This window comes from Akebia trifoliata, unplaced genomic scaffold (assembly GCF_017979445.1).
Source record: "Akebia trifoliata isolate Shusen 1 unplaced genomic scaffold, ASM1797944v1 Contig00354, whole genome shotgun sequence".
Taxonomy (NCBI): Eukaryota; Viridiplantae; Streptophyta; class Magnoliopsida; order Ranunculales; family Lardizabalaceae; genus Akebia; species Akebia trifoliata.
Window position 1 is genome coordinate 61,435 of NW_028236979.1, and position 14,385 is coordinate 75,819.

Consider the following 14,385-nt stretch of genomic DNA (forward strand, 5'->3'; position numbering starts at 1 on the left):
GAAGAGTTCACTGCTCTTCGATATCAGGGTACTTAAATTCCAATTCCTCCCCCCCCCCACCCCAAAAAAAAAATCACAAGGTGATTGATTGCAAATGAATATTCAAATTAAAGAAAAATTCGGATTGAACCAATTCTCGTCACAAATCTCGACTCGTGGCAAAAGGTTATAGTCCAAATTTTGAAAAAATAGTAAAGAATTACTTGACGAGTTTATTGATAGTGAATTTCATGCTTTGCATCATGTAACAGAGCAAACATCAATCTCAAGTAACAAGTCAACTCACCAAAGTCGTAATGGATCTTATTGATTTTTTTTTATTAATATAATCCATCCAATAGATGAAATACAATTCATATAACGAACTTCAATATTTTGAATAAGACATAAGTAGTGCCTGGTCGACAAACAGTTTGAAGCAAATGTTTTATTAAAAGATGATCCCAGATTCCATATTGGGGTGAGACATCACTAAACACAAGTCCCGATTCATCTAATTACAAATCAGGGGCACTCCCCATAACTCACAGGAGGATTGGTGTATGCAACCTCATGATCCAAAAGGAAACTAAAAGTTTTCATTCGATTGACACCATCACCCTTGGTAGAGACGGTGATGTTGTTTATATACCAGTGAGGCTTGAGCTCTCCTTTCTTCCCGGCAATCAAAATGTTGCAGAAATTAGCTTCCAGACAAGGTCCATAGGTTTTAAATATATCCACGGAGTTGGGTAAGAAGTATGTATGCTTACTACCCATGTTGCCCCACTTCTTGACAACATTGGTAGTATTGATGTTTTCACCGCCAATTGCTTCTATAATCACCTTAAGTTTGTATGTTGGTCCCTTAGATGGACCAGTGCTCACCACCATTACATACTCGCATTCCTTCTTCACCTGCAAGTAATAAAAAAAAGTCCCAGATCATGTTATAGAGATTGCAACCAACTAACTAATTAAAAAACAATGAGAATGTTCTTATTATTACTTGAGCATTGAACGTGGAGGCAGTCGCTGTGACGAGCAGAAATAGGAGTATATGTGCGACTCTTTCCATTACTCAATGGGCTGAAGGGGTGAAGATGAGAGGAAAGAAGAAGCGAAGTGACTTATTTATATAGCCTTCATGCAGTTGTTGGGATAATAATATATTATATTAAATTATATTATATTATAATAGAAAGGGCGATTATAAGTGAGTCAATTAGTTTGATATTGCGCAAATGGTTTTGGATATTGCGCTCTCAGTCAATAACATCTATTAGTTGACTTTGATCCATCTCCAAAACGTAGATTGTCTTCATTACCGACATGATAAAGGCCACCCATGTTCGCAAACCATTAAAGTCTTTGGGGGAATAAATACTTGAAAAAAAAAAAAAAAAAAAAAGAGTCGTGACAATCTGACTAATACACGTGGCATACTCAATCAACACCCCAGATGTGACCGGGGCAAAATTATAGATCTACTCCCCTCACTCTACAGAATTACGATTTCTCCATAGAAAAATATAATTTTGTATTCCAAAGAGCAGATATGCGATTTTCAAGCCTATCACGTCGGAAGTATCAATTGAGTATGTCATATGGGTAAGTCAGATTATCACAATTCTAATAGAAAATAAGTAAGTCAGGATCAACTAAGATTTCTCATTCTTATAAAATAAGAATGATATCTACGTGTCACATTTTGATTGGATTTTCAAACATATTAATTCCTAATCAAGCCTTTTTCTACATTGTTCGCAGCCCAATGTGTTTAATTTTAAATCAAAACATGTCACGTAGACATCATATATTATTATAGGAGCCAGGCACTCTTTTGGATCATGACTCAAAAAACAAAAAAACCAGATTAAATGAAAGAAAAAGGGCTTAGACCTAAGGTACCCAACGTGAAAAAAGCTCATATTCGAAGGCCCAAGACTATCGAATTTTGTAAAAATTGATAGACCATGATGTCAAAATTTTCAATGTTGAATTTTTTTTCTTTTGATAGGTCGAAATCATCGAATTAATGGAGGATAAGAGAACTTCGATGTCTCTAAGCCGTCGAATCTAAGGAATATCAAAAGTTACAACAGCCCAAGGCCATCAAAATTTCGTTTCTAAAATTCATGGGTCTTGTCTCATTGAATTTTACAGTACAATTTTCCAATTTTCATGTAATAGTAGATAGTCTCCAATGTGACATTTGCAACAATAGATAGGGCTCTTTATTTGCCCATAATTAAATGACTCATGGTACTCACTTACTCATTATACCCAAATACATATTTCTCATGGCACACACGTAATTCATATAATATTATCCAATTCTCTTCGCACCCACCCAAAAGGATACCGAATGATTACCCCAGATCCTAACCACCAAAATCCACAAACTTTATCTCTTCCAATAGCTAAATTTCTTTTGGACAATTCTCTTATCTCTAACATAATATAAGTAAATTCTTTACTTTCTTCAAATCTAAACCATCATTTAATCAATTGTCTTTATAGGGTTTAGTCCTATAATAATAATAATAATTATTGTGCGGTCAAAATCCCGTGGACTGCTACGATGGGTCCAATCGTACTGATCCGAAGTCGTTCCTAGCACCTCCCTTCTCGCAGTGACGTGATACCTGCCAAAATCACTCCAATACTCAAGTTATAGAAGCAGAGCTATATACCTTAGTACTGGATAGACTTTAATCTCCCCAGAAAGATCCCTCTCAATAGTGCTTCCTTTATTATTTATCATCCCTCACCACCCATAGGGTTTTCTCCTTTATAGGCAGTAATAATGGGATCTCCACTAACTCTGCAGAGTTGTTTACCTAATCGAGATCTTCTGGATCAATCGTACTTATCTACAAAGATCTCTTCTGGGATCTTCGGGATTGGCGTGCATGCAATAGTTTATGATTTTCTCATGACCTGGCCTGCCCTGCTTGATAGGCTTGGACTAGCTTATCCCTATGCTACCCTGCCAGCCAGACTAGGGAGGTCCCCGCTCTGACCTGCCCTGCTTGCAAGGCTGTGCCCCACACATTGTTCTGTGCCTAGTACCACTTAGCCGATTTGGACACGTGTACAGTTTAGATTAACTCATAATTATTTTCCTCTACAATTACCCCCTCTCGAGGAGACGAGGATTTTTTCGTCTCCTTGAGACTTAATTCTACTTTCTGATTGGCTACTTCGCTTCTTCATAATTGCATCTGCTATTTTCGAATCGCCGCATTCAATGTGACGTCGCTTTGAATCTTCTTTGACAGCATCTGTGCCCGTCCACATGTCCTAATGTTTTTTGCACTACCCCTAATCTCGCAATGTTTCAACTGAGCTCAAGTTCTCCTTCTAGGCGTACGTGCTCCTTTGCCTTTTCTTATAAATAGGGAACTTAGTGCACTCTTCACTTGTTATCGTGCTAAAACTCTACAAACTCGACTCTACACTTTTCTATGAAGACTCTCTATTTCTCTTTCTACTTCGCTGCTACAGTTACATCTTTCACACTGAGGTAATTTTTTCTTTCTGTCCACTTTATTTTACGTTCTTATCTTTCCAATGGCTGTCATGGTGTCTCAACTTCGACGGAGTCTGTATATTCCTACCTTCGTGCACATTGGAGTTAGCAGAGACTCTGATGCCCCTAGCGAATGCCGCCAAAGAGAAATCCTTGTCTATGCTTACCAAATTAAGGTTGGCCTTAGTTTTCCTCTCTCTACCTTCCTAAGAGAGGTATTAAGATAAACCGGGTCCCTGGCGAAATGTCCGGGAACTTCTATCGTCTTGTGGAGGCTGCAGAAAAGATGGGCATTACCCCTCAACAACTTCCTTACCCGGTACAACCTGATGGCCATCCTCCAATGGCCGAGACATTACTCGTTGTCCTTCAAGAGTGCAACGGTGGCACTGATTTCCTCTCTCCCTAGTTCTAATAAAGGGTGGCATAAAAACCTAGGGTAATACTATCTTGAAGTTGTTTGCTGTGTTCTGTTCTTTGCCATATTCAAAATTTGCCTTGCTTTTTTAACTGTTTCGTTGCTTCTTTCATAGACTTTTTCATCTTGGTTCCTTTGGAGGCTAAGAAGGAACAATGTAGAGCATCCAAAGATTGGAGGCTTGTGGCAGTGGACCTCAGAACCAGGGTTGTAGAGGGGGCAGTGGTGGAAGATTTCTTTGTTGACGCCCAACGGCCACTTGCACGACGAGTCCCCTTTAGCCAAGTTAGGCGGTCCGTGGAAGATCTTGATCCATTCCAAGTTGCCTCTACTCCCTTTCGACCTCCCCCACGACGATGGGATCCTAGTGATTCGACTCATTCTTCTTCGGGTGGGCAGGGTTTGAAAAGTTTGATCCATTCTGGTTCAGACTATCCCCCTTCTAGGATTTTGTTAGGGTCCTCCGACATGATGGACATCAATCTTTCAAAGTTACCGCTTTCATGTTCCGCTGCCATCAGGACTGCTCATCTCGCTATCCTAGCCAAGAGGCGAAAGAAGAAAAGGAGTCAGACTTCTAGATAAGCTAATCAACTAGCTGTGGTGCCTGGGAAGCCTGCTGCACTTGGTTCTACTTCTGCTTCTATTTCTACTGTGATTGCTACTGATGCTACTACTAGTGTTGTAGTTGTTTCTATGGAACTTCCTACGGAGACTCAGATGCAGGCAGAACAGAGTTTTGCCACCTCTAGGGAAGACAACCCTGCTCCTGAGCTTCAGCCGCTGAAGAGGCACCGGCTGGTCAGGAAAAGCTTGAGAAGTCCCTCTCCTCTAGAAGAGTCTGAGCACGAGGGTCATTCACTTCACAAAACTCCTCTAGAAGCAGTCGCCTTTGCCTGGATGGGTCATGGGGCCTTCCTCCGGGATGGGAACGAGAACAACATTTTTTGGCCCCCTTGCCACTTTTACAATAAAGGTTGCGGGGTGAAAGATCCAGTTACCATTGTCTCCCTACTCTTTCATGGATTGGGACATTGTTGACCGGACTAACGCTGACCTGGGCTTTGGTGATTTTACCCACAGCCTTCACCAGGTAACTTCTGCTCTTTCTGATCTGTTATTTGCTTCATCATTTATGTGTACTTATACTATTCCCTTGTTTCGTAGGCTCATGTTTATGGGACTTTAGCCTTTCTGAAATAACGTGAAGTTGAGAATCAGACAGCTATCCTGACTAGAGAGTAGGGAGAGAAAATAATTACGCTTCAAGCTGAGCAGCATCTTTTAGCCAATTTTCTTGGGAGGCTACAAAGGAAATGAAAGCAAATTTGGCCCAAATTCTCCAAGGGCAACCTTGTCTTGGAGGCCTCTAATAAGAAACTAACAGATCTCCAAGATGTTCTCCAACTAGAACTGACTGGCAACAAAGAGAAAGTGCAACGGACAGATGCAGAGCTAGTGGAACTCCAAAATAAAGTACAACAACAGGATCTCGAACTGAGTTTTCTGAGAACAAGTGTTGACTCAGCCAGAGCTGCTCAGGCTAAAGAGGATGTGGCTAAAACCAAGAAGCTTTTAGGGAAACTATAAGCCCAATACTCTTGGCTGGTAGAGGAGGCTTCTACACAAACCTATTATGAGGGTTTTGAGGCTGCTCGACTTTAATATGAAGAAGAGGAAGATAAAGGGGATGATAAAGGGTACATTGACGATGCTCCTTTGGTATCTCCTGTCAAGAATGTTCCCTATACCGAATGTCTTGGGCGTATCCCCCTTTCTAGCTGGACGAGGAAGGGAACCCCATGTTATCCTTGATCGGACTTCTGGAGATCTTCTAGAGGCTGGTGCTACCTTAGAATTGAATCTTGCGATAACATCAGATCCTTTAGCTCAGTCTAGTGAAAACGCCCTTGATCCGTGGGGTGCACGAATCCGCTTTTGATTTTTGAGGTTTGGAAGTCGCCACCTAGTTATTACTGTCTAAGAACTGAGCATTGACTCTAAAAAGGCAAATAACACTAATCTACAAAAGAAACTCCGGGTCCGGGGATCACGTTACGGGATTGGAAGGTGTTAGGTACCAACCCCGCTTGACAAATGCCGGTCTCTACTATTTTTCAAGAAGACTACATTGCTAAAAAGACCTAAACAATAATAATAAAAAAAATATTTACCTTTACGAACGCAACGATTTTGTTCCCTCAGATCTGGCGGAGAGATCCCTTAATTAATATTCCTTACTTCATTCTGTCACCGGATTCGCTTCAGATCTCCAAAACGAAGTACCTCCTTCTTAGATATGAATTTTTCTAATTTATTTATGGATTTCTTGGTATTTTTGAAGGATTTCTAAGTATTTTTTGAGCTAAAGTTGGGGTATGGATATTAGGTAAGGAGTTAGGACTTCAAAATTAGGGTTTAGGAAATGCTAAGGAAGCTTTTTGACCTCATTTTCTTAGGGTTTATTTTGACCTACGAAAATAGGTTGTAGAGGTCCCTATTTATAGATTTTTTAGGTGCTGTTTAGATAGAGTTAGTGTTTAATTATAATTCTTTTAGATAGAGTTAGTGTTTGATTAGAATTATTTTAGATAGAGTATTTGATTAGAATTATTTTAGATAGAGTTAGTATTTAATTAAAATTCTTTTAAAGTTAAGGTTTGACTTTGGTCTTATTAGATTTGACTAGGTTTCTTTAAATTAGGGTTTTAATTAGAGTTTTGACTTAAGTCTTTCTTGATGGACTAAGTTTTAGGATTTTGACTTAAGTCTTACTTGATTGACTTGACTTTAGGGTTTTGACTTAAGTCTTCTTTGATTGACTTTGACTTAAGAAATTTTAATTTTAATTAGGATTTTACTTTACATTAATTAATATTTTAATTATTAATTTTAAAATTTTAAATTGTTAAAATTGAAAATTTATCGTTTTACCCCTAAAGAGGACTTTTGTGTTGTTGAAAGTCGTTTTTCAATATTCTGTGATGTTTTGGAGTCGATTTTTCGTAAAGAATTCAATGGAAATATCGATTTGTGTTACTTATGAATTTTTTTGTGCGAAATGGTCGTGAACTTTATTAGGGGCATTTTCGTAATTTTGTCAAATTTTGTGAAAATTGGTAAAATGATTTATTTGATTTCGATTTGTTATTTTATGTGTTTGAAAGTATTTTCCTAAGCGTAATGTAGGCTCTAGAGATGTTTTGAGATTAGGGGTATTTTGGTAATTTGATCATTTTTTAGTGATTTTTATCGTGAAGCTTCTTTTTGTCTGAAAAATGATGATTTTTAGGCTTTTGGGGTTATATTTTCCTAGCGTAGCGTAGTTTCTTCAGTTTTGTTTGCTTGAGATACCTCATCCAAATTTTTAAAACATATCTGATAACAAACAGAGTATTGGAATAACCATCCATTATTGGGAGCCGTCGCAATCGGGTTGACGAGTTGATTAATCAGGCGAATGCAAAAATGGGATATCTACATATGCCTTTCTTTGGCAAAGGGTTGAAGAAAACTAGATAGCAAATCTATTTGATAGATAATGCGATATACGAACGCCAAAGCTAGTGACAGTTCATTTTGCAGCCTGATTTAGTAATTCGTCGAGGCGTTCAAATCCTTGAGGGTAAAACTCTCCTCGAACTAAAAGATTTCTCTGACGGTGTCAAATCCTTGAATTTTAGAAAATTCTCTCTGACAAATGCAAAAGTACACGTGCGTGCAATGGTGTGATGCTTACTGAGTAAAAATGTGTCAGGTCCTAAAGATCTTCTCTCATTAACAATAATAATTCAAAATTAAAATGTGCTTATGCAATGAAAGCAATCATAACAATGTTGAACAATGAGGTAATTGGTGTCATAACATTGTAGGAACTTCGTTAAATCCTATTTGAAATTCTTTTTTAGAGTTCGAAAAAGTTTGACTCTCGTTTATCGGACTCGAGCCTATTATATCCACGTTTCACGGGCTAATGAACTTAAACAATCCTGTTAATTCATTCTATGATTCAAAAAAAGTTGGAGTCTCGTTTTTCGGACTCGAACTTATCAGAGCCATGCTTCTCGGGCTAAGGTTTACAGGAACTTAAACAATCCTATTAATTCATTCTATGATTCAAAAAAAATTTGGAGTGTCGTTTCTCGGACTCGAACTTACTAAGCTACGTTTCTCGGGCTTAGATTTATAGGAACTTAAACATCCTATTAATTAATTTTATGATTAAAAAAAATGAGAGTCTCGTTTCTCGGGCTCAGATTTATAGGAACTTAAACAATCCTATTCATTCATTCTATGATTCAAAAAAATTTGGAGTCTAGTTTCTCGGACTCGAACTTACTATGCCACGTTTCTCAAGTTTATATTTATAGGAACTTAAACAATCCTATTAATTCATTTTATGATTCAAAATCGAGCTCAAAATTTGAAAGATCGGGCCTTTATTGGCTTATCATGCATCTAGATTCATAATTATCATTGGACTTCATCGGACTTTTAAGTAAGATTTTTCTTTTTATCATATGATTAAGAACAAAATTTTGGAATTAAATGACTTTAAAAAATACCCCTAGTTTCAAGGTTGGCTTTAATTGGAACTTGACTACGAGACTGATGGAATGGATTACACTTGATAAATATAGACTCTGATGTATGACAGATAAAAGAACTGACATTCCCTTAAATTTAAGACTTTTAAGATTATCATATGTGTAATAAGGGATTGATCATTTTCTTTCAAATTTCTTTTGAAAAATGCTTGAGCTGGACTTAAAAATCTTGATAAATATTATAATAGAAGATCTTTCTCTTCAAAGTGGTTGATGATTCTACATCTTCCATTAACGAACACTTGAACGAGTAAACATACTCTTGAAGATCTTACAATGTTCAAGATGACTTCTGATTTTTTCGACTTTAACATTGTCTTCGTCGGATGTGAGCTCTTGATTGAAAAATGAATGTTGTGGCTTGAATAGTTCTGCATTTCCTAGTTTCTGTACAAGCTTCCTTCTGAATTTTTCTTCTTGATGGGACCTTGCCTCCCATTTGATAATGCCCTAATTTTTGCTTAGGTTGCCTTTTCACGTTTTTAACCTAGCGAATTATTCTTTTCTTTTTCTAAAGATGCCTTGATTTTTGCCTAGGTCGCCTTTTCAGGTTTTCAACCTAGTAGACTTTCTTTTTATGGTTATACTCTAACTTTTACCTATGTCACCTTTTCAGGTTTTCGACTTAGCGAGCTTCTCTTTTTTCTCGATGATCTTGAATATTCAACTCGACAACTTCTTGGTTCCCTACACCTTAACCGAGTCAATTAGCATTCAGGAAGACTTAATAGGTGGGCTTAAGACATGGTTTAGAAAGAAAGGATAAAATGCTCGACTTCCCAAAATGCCCCTAGTCTAATTCTATTTTTTTGTCATTCTTTTCTATAAATTATTTTGACACTTTTTTTCTAATGCCCCTAGTTTGGCATTCTTTTCTTTTCTGTCAATTTTTTTTAATGCCCTTAGTTTGACATTCTCTTCTTTTAAACCTTTCAATAGGGGATTTTCCTTTTGGATGTCACTTTTCTTAAGAGAATACATTTTTTTGTGTAACCGAGCCTGAAATAACTTCTCAGATTACCTATGTACCCCAAATATTTCTTTTTCTTTTGGGATCAGGTTAAAACGTAGTTCATACTTAGACTTTCCTCCCGAGGTTGGTCGGTGTGGTTTAGAAAGAAACAGGCTATTTGATTTTTTTAGAGGCCGCGAGGGGCTAAAGAAAGTTATCTTTTTTTTTTTTTGGTAAGATAGGGAAATGATTCTACCAAAGGAGGCCTTCTTTGATGTATTACTACTTGACTTGGTCTAAGTTTTAGGAACTCAGTATCTGGATTGCTCTGTTAAGTAAAGTCTTCTTTTGAAAATGAATATTCTTCAGTCTTCTTTTGTGAAATCGAATATGATCGAGTTTTCTGTATTCGACTATTCAACTCTTCTAGAACTTGAAAAAATCTTTTATTTTTTTTATGAATGAGAACTCTTCTCTCTTGAGTGAAAAACATGGTAGATCCACTTGTAGGTCTTAGCACCTTTGTCGATGGTTTCAACTACATGATTCTTAACCGATAATCTTTGATTTTGAAATTCAGCCTCGACTTTATGCCTTGATCTATTTTGACACAATCTATCCTCATGAGACCATGTAGGAACGTTGTTGAATTTCTCAAGTAAGTTTACTATTCTTTCATATCACCAATTTACACTTCTTGAGTGTACTCTTCAATTTCAATATTTATCACAAATGAGTTTTAAGTCATTTCTCATGTTAGATTTTATGTTCACATCATTATTGCATACATGATAATCAAAAGTTTCTTTATTTATTAGAATATAAAAAAACATAAACTGACAAACCTGACTAAAGCCCAAAATTAAAGATAACTAACTGAACTCAAAGACTTATGCAATTGAAGCTAAAAAAAAACTAAGAAGACGACATCATTCTGAATTGAGGGACACAATTCTAGGGTCTATGCCACTTCGGTTATCTTTGATGGATGACTTGAACTTGCCTACTTTTACTATCTCTTCATATTCTAATTCAAGCTTGTCATTTGCTGGACAACCCGATGCTTTAATAATCTCTCTGTTATTTAGTTCTGGTACTGCCTTGGGGTAAATATGCTCATCTTGGCATGGTGGGGGTACACTGTTAGGACTGATTGAATAAATGAAGGAAATTAGGTCAATCGACTCGGATTTGAATAGGGATATCAGGTTCAAAGTAGGGGGAGGTTGATTTTGAAAGGTAGGTAAGTGATTAGTTTTAACATTGGGTGCGGTAGGAGCGGGTATGGTGACCTTTCCTTATTCAATCAAGTCTTGAATAGCATGACGGAGAGTAATACACCTGTCAAGAACATAACCAGGCATCTGATGGAATTCACAGAATTACCCATTATCCATGTTTGGAGGAAAATGATTAGGCAAAGGCTTAGATTGTAAAGGTGTCAGCAATCCCCTTTTCATCAATTTTTTATAAGCAACATTAAGAGACATCCAAGATTGGCAAATTATCTCCTAGGCTTGACTTGTGAGGGCTGAGTAGCTTGAGGAGATAGTACGAAAGAGGTGTTGGCCACTTATAAGAAATTGATATTTTGTTTGAAATGTTTGGGTTTTGACTCAGACGAGTTACTAAAAAGTCTCGAAGAGTAGGCACCCTCAACTTGATTTCTAGCCTCAAGGAGAGATTGAAAAGTGGGAAGGTACTGAGGCATCAAGTACTTGGCATAATTTGAAGTGAGATTCCTAAGGATGATCTTGACTTGTTCCTTCTCTTGAGGTCAGTCCCACAATTGAACGGCTTTAGCTCTCCATCGAGCAATGAACTCAGTGAAAGTTTCCCTGAGCTTCTGTTTAGTAATTTCTAGGTCTCTTCTTGTGAGTTCAATATCCATGTTGAATGAATACCAACCAATAAACTCCTTCATCAATTCATGCCATGTTCTTACCCGAGATGAATCCAATAACATGAGCCAGCGTAGCACAGGACCTGTAAGGGTTCTTTGAAAAAGTTGTGCCATTTGTTCTTCACTCAAATCCTGAGATTGCTGATGCCGACATATACTTTTAAGTGAGTCGTAAGGCATCCAATCACATCAAACTTCTCCATGTCTGGCATCATGGACTTCTCCGACAGACGGACTATGGGAAATAACGTCATTGCCCCTAATCCAAGAGTAAGATCATCGGGGTCTTTAATGTTCTTCAAAGTAGTTTCAACCTGGGTTGTTCGATGAGCTAAGATAGGGTCGACATGTAATTAATCATCTTCTTGGTTTCCGACGAGGTCAAACACATTTTGAGGTTCTATAGCTTTATCTTTTTCCTTTTTAGTCTTCAGGGCTTCAATTTGTATCTAGACAGAAGTGATAATTTTTGCTTGAAAAGATTTCAAAATCTGATGGAGCGTTGCTTCATCTATTGTATTTGTTTCTTTTTGTGGCGAGGGCTGACTCCTTGGATTTGACAATGATACTCTGGAAAGACGACTTTTTTCATGGACCTAAAGTGGTACAGATGGTGGTTTAGAACGTTCAGGAGCAATTATTACCTGATTGGAAGTAAACCAAGGTTAACCATTGACTCTAAAGGTTTGACTCTTAACCACATGATTAAATTTTTGATATATAATAGCCCAAGTTCGATGGGAAATATCGAATCAAAATGCACTATAAGTCTATGGTGACCAAGAAAGTGAGAAAGGTTAGACGCGGGTCTACCCCTGATTGGAATTGAACCTTTGATTAGACAAATTAATTTGATCCTAAGATCGAATCTTTCTATATAAAGTGGTCTGGATCTTTAAAAGTGAAACCAATTAGTCCAACTGATTTGGTATTGATCAGTTTGATGCATTTGTCGATAGTGACAATTGACTTACATTTCACACATTGGATCGGACTGATATTGCGGGTCTAGTTTGAACGGTCTGGATCGGTCCACCCACTTACCTATTGGTTGGATTGATTAGAGCAACCCAGGAACACCCATAGTCGGTTCGGGTCGTGACCTATAGGAAGGTTCCTAAACTCTAGGTTTACTATGTGTAATGCAATTTATCTGGCCACCATTGCCCAAGTGCACCTATATACCTCTCGAGCGTACTCAATCAGACGGTACATGGTGACTTGGTTTGATATATCGTATATGTGATAATCTAAAACTCCAACCTACTTCTCTGAAGTCAAAAAACAGCCAGTTTAATCCCCAGTTGAGAGGTGGCGCACGATGTTGAGGGCCCTCTTAAATACCTCTCGTTTAGAATAGACGTAGTCTATCCCACTCGTACAGTAGGGTACAGCGGGGCAGGATCTTGCTTCGGCATTGATTTTTATCAAGAAGTGCAATTGGTGAACTTTAGATTACCTTTGATATATCGTATAGGTACGAGTCTAGGGTTGTAGCTTTCATAAATGGTTTAGCATCCCACGAGGGGACTGACCACATACTAGTATTACGTTAGCAATCGGGACATGTGACTATGCGGTTTACAATAGGACAAAAGGCTTAGGTCGCTCCAACCTGGGTGCATCGATATACCTTTCAGTGTCACCTGATCGAATGGTACTGATGCCCCAGTTTTATATACCCTAGGTACGTGACTGGAGTTGTGCTTTTCATGAATGACGTTGCATCTCCGAGGAGATCGGTCCACGCACTAGTGCCACGATGGCTAATAGGGACATGCAAGCGTGCAATGCAATAAACATGCAGTGGTGTGTACAAAATAGGGTGGGGTGTACCCGGGGCCTTTTCAGATAAATAGGCCCGTGGGCCAGATCAAACTGTCAAAACATGAATATCACATAAATACTAACCACACAATTTATCACATCAAGATTAAGATCAAAGCATGCACATCAAAATGTAGATATCATGGCATATTAGATGAGCAATCAATGAAATCAATTTGATCCAACATTGCAACAAGCACAAAGATTTTATTTTTTTGAATCCAAACAAAATGATTTTTTTTTCTTGGTCCAATCTAGGGTCACTCTGGGCGACCAAAAATAATTTGAGATTTATATGAATATTAAATTGGAGATAGAATGTCGATTGTTGAAATAAGAAGTTATGACTCCTTTTTTTTTTTAACTATTACTACTAAAAAAAACTAAAAACACGGCCTAAAAAAAAATCCTATTGTCACACCGACTTAAACATTCATAATCAAGGGAAGTATTGACCAACATCATTATATAATGTGCTCCAAGTAAAATTGGTGTGACCATAGTGCCTTTTAACTTGAGAGCATCCTCATAAGAGACATATTCAATCAACACGTGAAAGTCTACGGGCTATAATCAAAAGACTCGAAACAACAATTTTTAACAAGAGAGGTTTGTAGAAATAGAGATTCTCGAAGAACAACACAGACCGAACTGAATTCTTCCCTTGATCCCCGATGTATTAGAGGAGATATCCATTTTAAAATTCCTTTTGATTAGGATGAAACCCAGAAAAGAAATCTTGTTTTTATTTTTTTTTAGCAATCTCTTTTTTCACTAGTACACACAAATCACACTTTTTTTTTTACATATGCTGCTATAGACACCCCATTTTTGCATCTGTCTATTTCGACAATTCATCACCTGATTGTTATGGATTCCTAATGATGAACATAAAAGAACTCGAAGGCTTGTGAGTACTGCTTGATCCCTTCTGTTTTTAGTCTTTTTACTCGTCACGAATCGACATAGAAATTTACGCACGCTTAGGATTGCTATACCTTACATCCAATTTAGCAAGCACGTACGCTTAGGTTCGCTACACAGTTCGACAACTTAGAGACTTTGCTACACTAGGAAAATATAATTTTGGAACTTGGAAATACTCACACGGTGACCAAAAGAAACCTCACGCTGAAAATCTGAAAAATCACAAAAATGATGAAA

At 37.6% G+C, this 14,385-nt stretch overlaps 1 protein-coding gene across 1 annotated transcript; it reads right to left on the reverse strand.

Annotated features, from left to right (window-relative positions):
* Positions 1-343: 343 nt before the first annotated feature.
* Positions 344-1,136, reverse strand: LOC147381562 (uncharacterized). The gene is made up of 2 exons (XM_086430265.1): positions 989-1,136; positions 344-897 (listed from the first exon to the last, which is right to left on the reverse strand). Exons 1-2 carry the CDS (start codon positions 1,055-1,057, stop codon positions 505-507), a joined length of 462 nt encoding a protein of 153 aa, XP_086286391.1. The 5' UTR covers positions 1,058-1,136; the 3' UTR covers positions 344-504.
* Positions 1,137-14,385: the final 13,249 nt, after the last annotated feature.

Coding starts and splice junctions, on each gene's coding strand:
- LOC147381562 (XM_086430265.1), bottom strand. CDS start 1,057: ATGGAAAGAGTCGCACATATACTCCTATTTCTGCTCGTCACAGCGACT. Junction 898..988: donor CCTCCACGTTCAATGCTCAA/GTAATAATAAGA, acceptor TATTACTTGCAG/GTGAAGAAGGAATGCGAGTA.